This window comes from Nerophis ophidion, linkage group LG17 (genome assembly GCF_033978795.1).
Source record: "Nerophis ophidion isolate RoL-2023_Sa linkage group LG17, RoL_Noph_v1.0, whole genome shotgun sequence".
NCBI classification, from domain to species: Eukaryota; Metazoa; Chordata; class Actinopteri; order Syngnathiformes; family Syngnathidae; genus Nerophis; species Nerophis ophidion.
This window is the reverse complement of record NC_084627.1, coordinates 6,734,080-6,747,044: the sequence shown is the minus strand read 5'-3', so window position 1 is coordinate 6,747,044 and position 12,965 is coordinate 6,734,080. Positions and strand designations below refer to the sequence as shown.

The 12,965-nt window shown below is 49.3% G+C and overlaps 1 protein-coding gene across 1 annotated transcript in view; it reads right to left on the bottom strand.

The window, feature by feature from the left end:
* The window catches only part of LOC133535883 (SRC kinase signaling inhibitor 1-like), a 31,249-nt gene extending 21,789 nt beyond the window's left edge, over positions 1 to 9,460 (bottom strand). The window contains exon 1 of the mRNA XM_061875907.1: positions 8,956 to 9,460. Coding sequence (XP_061731891.1) covers positions 8,956 to 9,202 — 247 coding nt within the window. The 5' untranslated portion in view covers positions 9,203 to 9,460. The remainder of the gene's footprint in view (positions 1 to 8,955) is intronic.
* Between the last annotated feature and the right edge of the window lie 3,505 nt (positions 9,461 to 12,965).

Here is a 12,965-nt window from a genome sequence, read left to right as displayed (position 1 = left end):
TTAGTTCTACAAGAGGTGGGGTGTGTTCTTAGGTCTACAAGAGGTGGGGTGTGTTCTTGGTTCTACAAGAGGTGGGGTGTGTTCTTAGTTCTACAAGAGGTGGGGTGTGTTCTTAGTTCTACAAGAGGTGGGGTGTGTTCTTAGTTCTACAAGAGGTGGGGTGTGTTCTTAGTTCTACAAGAGGTGGGGTGTGTTCTTAGTTCTACAAGAGGTGGGGTGTGTTCTTAGTTCTACAAGAGGTGGGGTGTGTTCTTAGTTCTACAAGAGGTGGGGTGTGTTCTGAGTTCTACAAGAGGTGGGGTGTGTTCTTAGTTCTACAAGAGGTGGGGTGTGTCCTTAGTTCTACAAGAGGTGGGGTGTGTTCTTAGTTCTACAAGAGGTGGGGTGTGTTCTTAGTTCTACAAGAGGTGGGGTGTGTTCTTGGTTCTACAAGAGGTGGGGTGTGTCCTTAGTTCTACAAGAGGTGGGGTGTGTTCTTAGTTCTACAAGAGGTGGGGTGTGTTCTTGGTTCTACAAGAGGTGGGGTGTGTCCTTAGTTCTACAAGAGGTGGGGTGTGTCCTTAGTTCTACAAGAGGTGGGGTGTGTTCTTGGTTCTACAAGAGGTGGGGTGTGTCCTTAGTTCTACAAGAGGTGGGGTGTGTCCTTAGTTCTACAAGAGGTGGGGTGTGTTCTTGGTTCTACAAGAGGTGGGGTGTGTCCTTAGTTCTACAAGAGGTGGGGTGTGTTCTGAGTTCTACAAGGGGTGGGGTGTGTTCTTAGTTCTACAAGATGTGGGGTGTGTTCTGAGTTCTACAAGAGGTGGGGTGTGTTCTTAGTTCTACAAGAGGTGGGGTGTGTTCTTAGTTCTACAAGAGGTGGGGTGTGTTCTGAGTTCTACAAGAGGTAGGGTGTGTTCTGAGTTCTACAAGATGTGGGGTGTGTTCTGAGTTCTACAAGAGGTGGGGTGTGTTCTTGGTTCTACAAGAGGTGGGGTGTGTCCTTAGTTCTACAAGAGGTGGGCTGTGTTCTTAGTTCTACAAGAGGTGGGGTGTGTTCTTAGTTCTACAAGAGGTGGGGTGTGTTCTTAGTTCTACAAGAGGTGGGGTGTGTTCTTAGTTCTACAAGAGGTGGGGTGTGTTCTTAGTTCTACAAGAGGTGGGGTGTGTTCTTAGTTCTACAAGAGGTGGGGTGTGTTCTTAGTTCTACAAGAGGTGGGGTGTTGTCTTAGTTCTACAAGAGGTGGGGTGTGTTCTTGGTTCTACAAGAGGTGGGGTGTGTTCTTGGTTCTACAAGAGGTGGGGTGTGTTCTTAGTTCTACAAGAGGTGGGGTGTGTTTTTAGTGCTACAAGAGGTGGGGTGTGTTCTTAGTTCTACAAGAGGTGGGGTGTGTTCTTAGTTCTACAAGAGGTGGGGTGTGTTCTTGGTTCTACAAGAGGTGGGGTGTGTTCTTAGTTCTACAAGAGGTGGGGTGTGTTCTTAGTTCTACAAGAGGTGGGGTGTGTTCTTAGGACTACAAGAGGTGGGGTGTGTTCTTGGTTCTACAAGAGGTGGGGTGTGTTCTTAGTTCTACAAGAGGTGGGGTGTGTTCTTGGTTCTACAAGAGGTGGGGTGTGTTCTTAGTTCTACAAGAGGTGGGGTGTGTTCTTAGTTCTACAAGAGGTGGGGTGTGTTCTTAGGTCTACAAGAGGTGGGGTGTGTTCTTGGTTCTACAAGAGGTGGGGTGTGTTCTTAGTTCTACAAGAGGTGGGGTGTGTTCTTAGTTCTACAAGAGGTGGGGTGTGTTCTTAGTTCTACAAGAGGTGGGGTGTGTTCTTGGTTCTACAAGAGGTGGGGTGTGTTCTTGGTTCTACAAGAGGTGGGGTGTGTTCTTAGTTCTACAAGAGGTGGGGTGTGTTCTTGGTTCTACAAGAGGTGGGGTGTGTTCTTGGTTCTACAAGAGGTGGGGTGTGTTCTTAGTTCTACAAGAGGTGGGGTGTGTTCTTAGTTCTACAAGAGGTGGGGTGTGTTCTTAGTTCTACAAGAGGTGGGGTGTGTCCTTGGTTCTACAAGAGGTGGGGTGTGTTCTTAGTTCTACTAGAGGTGGGGTGTGTTCTTAGTTCTACAAGAGGTGGGGTGTGTTCTTAGTTCTACAAGAGGTGGGGTGTGTCCTTAGTTCTACAAGAGGTGGGGTGTGTCCTTGGTTCTACAAGAGGTGGGGTGTGTCCTTGGTTCTACAAGAGGTGGGGTGTGTTCTTAGTTCTACAAGAGGTGGGGTATGTTCTTAGTTCTACAAGAGGTGGGGTGTGTCCTTAGTTCTACAAGAGGTGGGGTGTGTTCTTAGTTCTACAAGAGGTGGGGTGTGTTCTTAGTTCTACAAGAGGTGGGGTGTGTTTTTAGTTCTACAAGAGGTGGGGTGTGTTCTTAGTTCTACAAGAGGTGGGGTGTGTTCTTAGTTCTATAAGAGGTGGGGTGTGTTCTTAGTTCTACAAGAGGTGGGGTGTGTTCTTAGTTCTACAAGAGGTGGGGTGTGTTCTTAGTTCTACAAGAGGTGGGGTGTGTTCTTAGTTCTACAAGAGGTGGGGTGTGTTCTTAGTTCTACAAGAGGTGGGGTGTGTTCTTAGTTCTATAAGAGGTGGGGTGTGTTCTTAGTTCTACAAGAGGTGGGGTGTGTTCTTAGTTCTACAAGAGGTGGGGTGTGTTCTTAGTTCTACAAGAGGTGGGGTGTGTTCTTAGTTCTACAAGAGGTGGGGTGTGTTCTTAGTTCTACAAGAGGTGGGGTGTGTTCTTAGTTCTACAAGAGGTGGGGTGTGTCCTTAGTTCTACAAGAGGTGGGGTGTGTTCTTAGTTCTACAAGAGGTGGGGTGTGTTCTTGGTTCTACAAGAAGTGGGGTGTGTTCTTAGTTCTACAAGAGGTGGGGTGTGTTCTTAGTTCTACAAGAGGTGGGGTGTGTTCTTGGTTCTACAAGAAGTGGGGTGTGTTCTTAGTTCTACAAGAGGTGGGGTGTGTTCTTAGTTCTACAAGAGGTGGGGTGTGTTCTTAGTTCTACAAGAGGTGGGGTGTGTTCTTGGTTCTACAAGAGGTGGGGTGTGTTCTTGGTTCTACAAGAGGTGGGGTGTTGTCTTAGTTCTACAAGAGGTGGGGTGTGTTCTTGGTTCTACAAGAGGTGGGGTGTGTTCTTGGTTCTACAAGAGGTGGGGTGTGTTCTTAGTTCTACAAGAGGTGGGGTGTGTTTTTAGTTCTACAAGAGGTGGGGTGTGTTCTTAGTTCTACAAGAGGTGGGGTGTGTTCTTAGTTCTACAAGAGGTGGGGTGTGTTCTGAGTCCTACAAGAGGTGGGGTGTGTTCTTAGTTCTACAAGAGGTGGGGTGTGTTCTGAGTCCTACAAGAGGTGGGGTGTGTTCTTAGTTCTACAAGAGGTGGGGTGTGTTCTTAGTTCTACAAGAGGTGGGGTGTGTTCTTAGGTCTACAAGAGGTGGGGTGTGTTCTTGGTTCTACAAGAGGTGGGGTGTGTTCTTAGTTCTACAAGAGGTGGGGTGTGTTCTTGGTTCTACAAGAGGTGGGGTGTGTTCTTAGTTCTACAAGAGGTGGGGTGTGTTCTTAGTTCTACAAGAGGTGGGGTGTGTTCTTAGGTCTACAAGAGGTGGGGTGTGTTCTTGGTTCTACAAGAGGTGGGGTGTGTTCTTAGTTCTACAAGAGGTGGGGTGTGTTCTTAGTTCTACAAGAGGTGGGGTGTGTTCTTAGTTCTACAAGAGGTGGGGTGTGTCCTTAGTTCTACAAGAGGTGGGGTGTGTTCTTAGTTCTACAAGAGGTGGGGTGTGTTCTTAGGTCTACAAGAGGTGGGGTGTGTTCTTGGTTCTACAAGAGGTGGGGTGTGTTCTTAGTTCTACAAGAGGTGGGGTGTGTTCTTAGTTCTACAAGAGGTGGGGTGTGTTCTTAGTTCTACAAGAGGTGGGGTGTGTCCTTAGTTCTACAAGAGGTGGGGTGTGTTCTTAGTTCTACAAGAGGTGGGGTGTGTTCTTAGTTCTACAAGAGGTGGGGTGTGTTCTTGGTTCTACAAGAGGTGGGGTGTGTCCTTAGTTCTACAAGAGGTGGGGTGTGTTCTTAGTTCTACAAGAGGTGGGGTGTGTTCTTGGTTCTACAAGAGGTGGGGTGTGTCCTTAGTTCTACAAGAGGTGGGGTGTGTCCTTAGTTCTACAAGAGGTGGGGTGTGTTCTTGGTTCTACAAGAGGTGGGGTGTGTCCTTAGTTCTACAAGAGGTGGGGTGTGTCCTTAGTTCTACAAGAGGTGGGGTGTGTTCTTGGTTCTACAAGAGGTGGGGTGTGTCCTTAGTTCTACAAGAGGTGGGGTGTGTTCTGAGTTCTACAAGGGGTGGGGTGTGTTCTTAGTTCTACAAGATGTGGGGTGTGTTCTGAGTTCTACAAGAGGTGGGGTGTGTTCTTAGTTCTACAAGAGGTGGGGTGTGTTCTTAGTTCTACAAGAGGTGGGGTGTGTTCTGAGTTCTACAAGAGGTGGGGTGTGTTCTGATTTCTACAAGATGTGGGGTGTGTTCTGAGTTCTACAAGAGGTGGGGTGTGTTCTTGGTTCTACAAGAGGTGGGGTGTGTCCTTAGTTCTACAAGAGGTGGGCTGTGTTCTTAGTTCTACAAGAGGTGGGGTGTGTTCTTAGTTCTACAAGAGGTGGGGTGTGTTCTTAGTTCTACAAGAGGTGGGGTGTGTTCTTAGTTCTACAAGAGGTGGGGTGTGTTCTTAGTTCTACAAGAGGTGGGGTGTGTTCTTAGTTCTACAAGAGGTGGGGTGTGTTCTTAGTTCTACAAGAGGTGGGGTGTGTTCTTAGTTCTACAAGAGGTGGGGTGTGTTCTTAGTTCTACAAGAGGTGGGGTGTGTCCTTAGTTCTACAAGAGGTGGGGTGTGTTCTTAGGTCTACAAGAGGTGGGGTGTGTTCTTAGTTCTACAAGAGGTGGGGTGTGTTCTTAGTTCTACAAGAGGTGGGGTGTGTTCTTAGTTCTACAAGAGGTGGGGTGTGTTCTTAGTTCTATAAGAGGTGGGGTGTGTTCTTAGTTCTACAAGAGGTGGGGTGTGTTCTTAGTTCTACAAGAGGTGGGGTGTGTTCTTAGTTCTACAAGAGGTGGGGTGTGTTCTTAGTTCTACAAGAGGTGGGCTGTGTTCTTAGTTCTACAAGAGGTGGGGTGTGTTCTTAGTTCTACAAGAGGTGGGGTGTGTCCTTAGTTCTACAAGAGGTGGGGTGTGTTCTTAGTTCTACAAGAGGTGGGGTGTGTTCTTGGTTCTACAAGAAGTGGGGTGTGTTCTTAGTTCTACAAGAGGTGGGGTGTGTTCTTAGTTCTACAAGAGGTGGGGTGTGTTCTTGGTTCTACAAGAAGTGGGGTGTGTTCTTAGTTCTACAAGAGGTGGGGTGTGTTCTTAGTTCTACAAGAGGTGGGGTGTGTTCTTAGTTCTACAAGAGGTGGGGTGTGTTCTTGGTTCTACAAGAGGTGGGGTGTGTTCTTGGTTCTACAAGAGGTGGGGTGTTGTCTTAGTTCTACAAGAGGTGGGGTGTGTTCTTGGTTCTACAAGAGGTGGGGTGTGTTCTTGGTTCTACAAGAGGTGGGGTGTGTTCTTAGTTCTACAAGAGGTGGGGTGTGTTTTTAGTTCTACAAGAGGTGGGGTGTGTTCTTAGTTCTACAAGAGGTGGGGTGTGTTCTTAGTTCTACAAGAGGTGGGGTGTGTTCTGAGTCCTACAAGAGGTGGGGTGTGTTCTTAGTTCTACAAGAGGTGGGGTGTGTTCTTAGTTCTACAAGAGGTGGGGTGTGTTCTTAGGTCTACAAGAGGTGGGGTGTGTTCTTGGTTCTACAAGAGGTGGGGTGTGTTCTTAGTTCTACAAGAGGTGGGGTGTGTTCTTGGTTCTACAAGAGGTGGGGTGTGTTCTTAGTTCTACAAGAGGTGGGGTGTGTTCTTAGTTCTACAAGAGGTGGGGTGTGTTCTTAGGTCTACAAGAGGTGGGGTGTGTTCTTGGTTCTACAAGAGGTGGGGTGTGTTCTTAGTTCTACAAGAGGTGGGGTGTGTTCTTAGTTCTACAAGAGGTGGGGTGTGTTCTTAGTTCTACAAGAGGTGGGGTGTGTTCTTAGTTCTACAAGAGGTGGGGTGTGTTCTTAGTTCTACAAGAGGTGGGGTGTGTTCTTAGTTCTACAAGAGGTGGGGTGTGTTCTTAGTTCTACAAGAGGTGGGGTGTGTTCTGAGTTCTACAAGAGGTGGGGTGTGTTCTTAGTTCTACAAGAGGTGGGGTGTGTCCTTAGTTCTACAAGAGGTGGGGTGTGTTCTTAGTTCTACAAGGGGTGGGGTGTGTTCTTAGTTCTACAAGAGGTGGGGTGTGTTCTTGGTTCTACAAGAGGTGGGGTGTGTCCTTAGTTCTACAAGAGGTGGGGTGTGTTCTTAGTTCTACAAGAGGTGGGGTGTGTTCTTGGTTCTACAAGAGGTGGGGTGTGTCCTTAGTTCTACAAGAGGTGGGGTGTGTCCTTAGTTCTACAAGAGGTGGGGTGTGTTCTTGGTTCTACAAGAGGTGGGGTGTGTCCTTAGTTCTACAAGAGGTGGGGTGTGTCCTTAGTTCTACAAGAGGTGGGGTGTGTTCTTGGTTCTACAAGAGGTGGGGTGTGTCCTTAGTTCTACAAGAGGTGGGGTGTGTTCTGAGTTCTACAAGGGGTGGGGTGTGTTCTTAGTTCTACAAGATGTGGGGTGTGTTCTGAGTTCTACAAGAGGTGGGGTGTGTTCTTAGTTCTACAAGAGGTGGGGTGTGTTCTTAGTTCTACAAGAGGTGGGGTGTGTTCTGAGTTCTACAAGAGGTAGGGTGTGTTCTGAGTTCTACAAGATGTGGGGTGTGTTCTGAGTTCTACAAGAGGTGGGGTGTGTTCTTGGTTCTACAAGAGGTGGGGTGTGTCCTTAGTTCTACAAGAGGTGGGCTGTGTTCTTAGTTCTACAAGAGGTGGGGTGTGTTCTTAGTTCTACAAGAGGTGGGGTGTGTTCTTAGTTCTACAAGAGGTGGGGTGTGTTCTTAGTTCTACAAGAGGTGGGGTGTGTTCTTAGTTCTACAAGAGGTGGGGTGTGTTCTTAGTTCTACAAGAGGTGGGGTGTGTTCTTAGTTCTACAAGAGGTGGGGTGTGTTCTTAGTTCTACAAGAGGTGGGGTGTGTTCTTAGTTCTACAAGAGGTGGGGTGTGTTCTTAGTTCTACAAGAGGTGGGGTGTGTTCTTGGTTCTACAAGAGGTGGGGTGTGTTCTTGGTTCTACAAGAGGTGGGGTGTGTGCTTAGTTCTACAAGAGGTGGGGTGTGTTCTTAGTTCTACAAGAGGTGGGGTGTGTTCTTAGTTCTACAAGAGGTGGGGTGTGTTCTTAGTTCTACTAGCATTATACCATTAGCATCATGCTATTAACGCCATAATAGCAGCATGATGCTAATGGTATAATGCTAGTTGCATCATACTACTAGCATCATGTTACTAGCATCATGCTACTAATATCCTACTATTAGCATGGTGATACTCGCATGATGTTAGTAGTATCATACTATTAGCATCATAGTACTCACATGATACTACTCAGTGGTCTAGTGGTTAGAGTGTCCGCCCTGAGATGGGTAGGTTGTGAGTTCGAACCCCAGCTGAGTCATACCAAAGACTATAAAAATGGGAGCCATGACCTCCCTGCTTGACACTCAGCATCAAGGCTTGGAATTGGGGGTTAAATCACCATAAATGATTCCCGGGCGTGTCCACCACTGCTGCTCACTGCTCCCCTCACCTCCCAGGGGGTGATCAAGGGTGATGGGTCAAATGCAGAGAATAATTACACCACACCTAGTGTGTGTGTGTGTGTGTGTGTGTGTGTGTGTGTGTGTGTGTGTGTGTGTGTGTGTGTGTGTGTGTGTGTGTGTGTGTGTGTGTGTGTGTGTGTGTGACAATCATTGCTACTTTACTTTATGATGCTGATTAACATGATGCTACTTGCATCATAATACTAGCATGAAGCTAATAGTGTGGTACTACTGCCATCATACTATTAGCATCATGTCCTGCTGAGTCAACAACATTTCAGAGACAAAGTTAGCATACATGAACTTTGACCTTATTTTGCACTTCACATGTCCTTCAACAGACCTCAAGGTCATCCTTTACTGGCCAAAATAATAGGACTTACTTGCTGACCATCAAAAGGAAGTCTAAGTCCACACACACACACACACACACACACACACACACACACACACACACACACACACACACACACACACACACACACACACAGAACTTTATCAGAAGTATAACAGTATGAGGCTATTGCAGTACTACTAGTATTACCACAGTAATACTAGTAGTACTGCAGTAATACTAGTAGTACTGCAGTACTACAAGTATTACTGTAGTAATACTATTAGTATGACAAGTATTACTGTAGTAATACTTGTAGTATGACAAGTATTACTGTAGTAATCCTTGTAGTATGACAAGTATTACTGTAGTAATCCTTGTAGTACTGGGTACTATTAATATTACTGCAGTACTACTAGTATTACTGTGGTAATACCAGTAGTACTGCAGTACTACTAGTGTACCTAGTACAAATAGTATTGCAGTAATACTAGTACCCAGTACTACTAGTATTACTACAGTACTAGTAGTAGTGCTGCAGTACTACTAGTGTAACTAGTACAAGTAGTATTGCAGTACTACTAGTGTAACTAGTACAAGTAGTATTGCAGTACTACTAGCTGTCGTGTATGACAGACACGTGCAGGTGTGTCACATGACCACGTCAGTCTCATGTCGGTGGTCACGTGACCCGTGATCAGCGCGCGCCAAATTGCGCATGCAGAGGCAGAGCAGAGGCGCGTGCACGCTGGTGAGGTGAAATACCTGAGCTCCGTGTGTGTGTGTGTGTGTGTGTGTGTGTGTGTGTGTGTGTGCGTGTGTGTGTGTGTGTGTGTGCGTGTGTGTAGGTGTAGCTGTACCTGCCTGCTGGGAAGGACGAGTTGCCCATCTTGGTCGTGTTCAGGCGCTGCTTCCCGCCATGTCTCTGCTGCTGCTCCTCTGCCGCCTGCCCCCCCCCCCCCCTACCCTCCCTCCCCCCTCCTGCGGCGTCTCTTAAAGGGCCAGTGTCCCATTTCAAGTCCCGAGACGCACGTGACGTAGAAGATGTTTTATTGATGACAACTTCAACTTTCACACAGGAAGTCACCGGCTCGCCGTCCGCCGTCTCCATGGAGACCTGGCTGCGCCGTTAAAAGGGGAGGAGCCACTGAGAGGAGGCAGGTGTGAGGGAGGAGGTCAGAGCGTGACACACACACACACACACACACACACATGACAGGTGAAAGGTCAGAGTGTGACACACACACACACACACACATGACAGGTGAAAGGTCAGAGTGTGACACACACACACACACACACATGACAGGTGAAAGGTCAGAGTGTGACACACACACACAGACACACATGACAGGTGAAAGGTCAGAGTGTGACACACACACACACATGACAGGTGAAATGTCAGAGTGTGACACACACACACAGGTGAGAGGTGAAAGGTCAGAGTGACACACACACACACACATGACAGGTGAAAGGTCAGAGTGTGACACACACACACACACATGACAGGTGAAAGGTCAGAGTGTGACACACACACACACACATGACAGGTCAAAGGTCAGAGTGTGACACACACACACACACACATGACAGGTGAAAGGTCAGAGTGTGACACACACATGACAGGTGAAAGGTCAGAGTGTGACACACACACATGACAGGTGAAAGGTCAGAGTGTGACACACACATGACAGGTGAAAGGTCAGAGTGTGACACACACACACACACATGACAGGTGAAAGGTCAGAGTGTGACACACACACACATGACAGGTGAAAGGTCAGAGTGTGACACACACACACACACACATGACAGGTGAAAGGTCAGAGTGTGACACACACACACACACACACATGACAGGTGAAAGGTCAGAGTGTGACACACACACACACACACACATGACAGGTGAAAGGTCAGAGTGTGACACACACACACACACACACATGACAGGTGAAAGGTCAGAGTGTGACACACACACACACACACACATGACAGGTGAAAGGTCAGAGTGTGACACACACACACACATGACAGGTGAAATGTCAGAGTGTGACACACACACACAGGTGAGAGGTGAAAGGTCAGAGTGACACACACACACACACATGACAGGTGAAAGGTCAGAGTGTGACACACACACACACACATGACAGGTGAAAGGTCAGAGTGTGACACACACACACACACACATGACAGGTGAAAGGTCAGAGTGTGACACACACATGACAGGTGAAAGGTCAGAGTGTGACACACACACATGACAGGTGAAAGGTCAGAGTGTGACACACACATGACAGGTGAAAGGTCAGAGTGTGACACACACACACACACACATGACAGGTGAAAGGTCAGAGTGTGACACACACACACACACACATGACAGGTGAAAGGTCAGAGTGTGACACACACACACACACACATGACAGGTGAAAGGTCAGAGTGTGACACACACACACATGACAGGTGAAAGGTCAGAGTGTGACACACACACACACACACATGACAGGTGAAAGGTCAGAGTGTGACACACACACACACACACATGACAGGTGAAAGGTCAGAGTGTGACACACACACACACACACATGAGAGGTGAAAGGTCAGAGTGTGACACACACATGACAGGTGAAAGGTCAGAGTGTGACACACACACATGACAGGTGAAAGGTCAGAGTGTGACACACACACACAGGTGAGAGGTGAAAGGTCAGAGTGTGACACACACACACACACACAAGAGGTGAAAGGTCAGAGTGACACACACACACACACCCACAAGAGGTGAAAGGTCAGAGTGACACACACACACTCTCTCACACAGGGGTGAGAGAGGTCAGTGAGTGAGACACACACAGGGGTGTGAGAGGTCAGCGAGTGAGACACACACAGGGGTGAGAGAGGTCAGCGAGTGAGACACACACAGGGGTGAGAGAGGTCAGCGAGTGAGACACACACAGGGGTGAGAGAGGTCAGCGAGTGAGACACACACAGGGGTGAGAGAGGTCAGCGAGTGAGACACACACAGGGGTGAGAGAGGTCAGCGAGTGAGACACACACAGGGGTGAGAGAGGTCAGCGAGTGAGACACACACAGGGGTGAGAGAGGTCAGCGAGTGAGACACACACAGGGGTGAGAGAGGTCAGCGAGTGAGACACACACAGGGGTGAGAGAGGTCAGTGAGTGAGACACACACAGGGGTGTGAGAGGTCAGCGAGTGAGACACACACAGGGGTGAGAGAGGTCAGCGAGTGAGACACACACAGGGGTGAGAGAGGTCAGCGAGTGAGACACACACAGGGGTGAGAGAGGTCAGCGAGTGAGACACACACAGGGGTGAGAGAGGTCAGCGAGTGAGACACACACAGGGGTGAGAGAGGTCAGCGAGTGAGACACACACAGGGGTGAGAGAGGTCAGCGAGTGAGACACACACAGGGGTGAGAGAGGTCAGCGAGTGAGACACACACAGGGGTGTGAGAGGTCAGCGAGTGAGACACACACAGGGGTGAGAGAGGTCAGCGAGTGAGACACACACAGGGGTGTGAGAGGTCAGTGAGTGAGACACACACAGGGGTGAGAGAGGTCAGCGAGTGAGACACACACAGAGGTGTGAGAGGTCAGCGAGTGAGACACACACAGGGGTGAGAGAGGTCAGCGAGTGAGACACACACAGGGGTGAGAGAGGTGTGAGAGGTCAGCGAGTGAGACACACACAGGGGTGAGAGAGGTCAGTGAGTGAGAGACACACACAGGGGTGAGAGAGGTCAGCGAGTGAGACACACACAGGGGTGAGAGAGGTCAGCGAGTGAGACACACACAGGGGTGAGAGAGGTCAGCGAGTGAGACACACACAGGGGTGAGAGAGGTCAGCGAGTGACACACACACAGGGGTGAGAGAGGTCAGCGAGTGAGACACACACAGGGGTGAGAGAGGTCAGCGAGTGAGACACACACAGGGGTGTGAGAGGTCAGCGAGTGAGACACACACAGGGGTGAGAGAGGTCAGCGAGTGAGACACACACAGGGGTGTGAGAGGTCAGTGAGTGAGACACACACAGGGGTGAGAGAGGTCAGCGAGTGAGACACACACAGAGGTGTGAGAGGTCAGCGAGTGAGACACACACAGGGGTGAGAGAGGTCAGCGAGTGAGACACACAAAGGGGTGAGAGAGGTCAGCGAGTGAGACACACACAGGGGTGAGAGAGGTCAGCGAGTGAGACACACACAGGGGTGAGAGAGGTCAGCGAGTGAGACACACACAGGGGTGAGAGAGGTCAGCGAGTGAGACACACACAGGGGTGAGAGAGGTCAGCGAGTGAGACACACACAGGGGTGAGAGAGGTCAGCGAGTGAGACACACACAGGGGTGAGAGAGGTCAGCGAGTGAGACACACACAGGGGTGAGAGAGGTCAGCGAGTGAGACACACACAGGGGTGAGAGAGGTCAGCGAGTGAGACACACACAGGGGTGTGAGAGGTCAGCGAGTGAGACACACACAGGGGTGTGAGAGGTCAGCGAGTGAGACACACACAGGGGTGAGAGAGGTCAGCGAGTGAGACACACACAGAGGTGTGAGAGGTCAGCGAGTGAGACACACACAGGGGTGAGAGAGGTCAGCGAGTGAGACACACACAGGGGTGAGAGAGGTGTGAGAGGTCAGCGAGTGAGACACACACAGGGGTGAGAGAGGTCAGTGAGTGAGAGACACACACAGGGGTGAGAGAGGTCAGCGAGTGAGACACACACAGGGGTGAGAGAGGTCAGCGAGTGAGACACACACAGGGGTGAGAGAGGTCAGCGAGTGACACACACACAGGGGTGAGAGAGGTCAGCGAGTGAGACACACACAGGGGTGAGAGAGGTCAGCGAGTG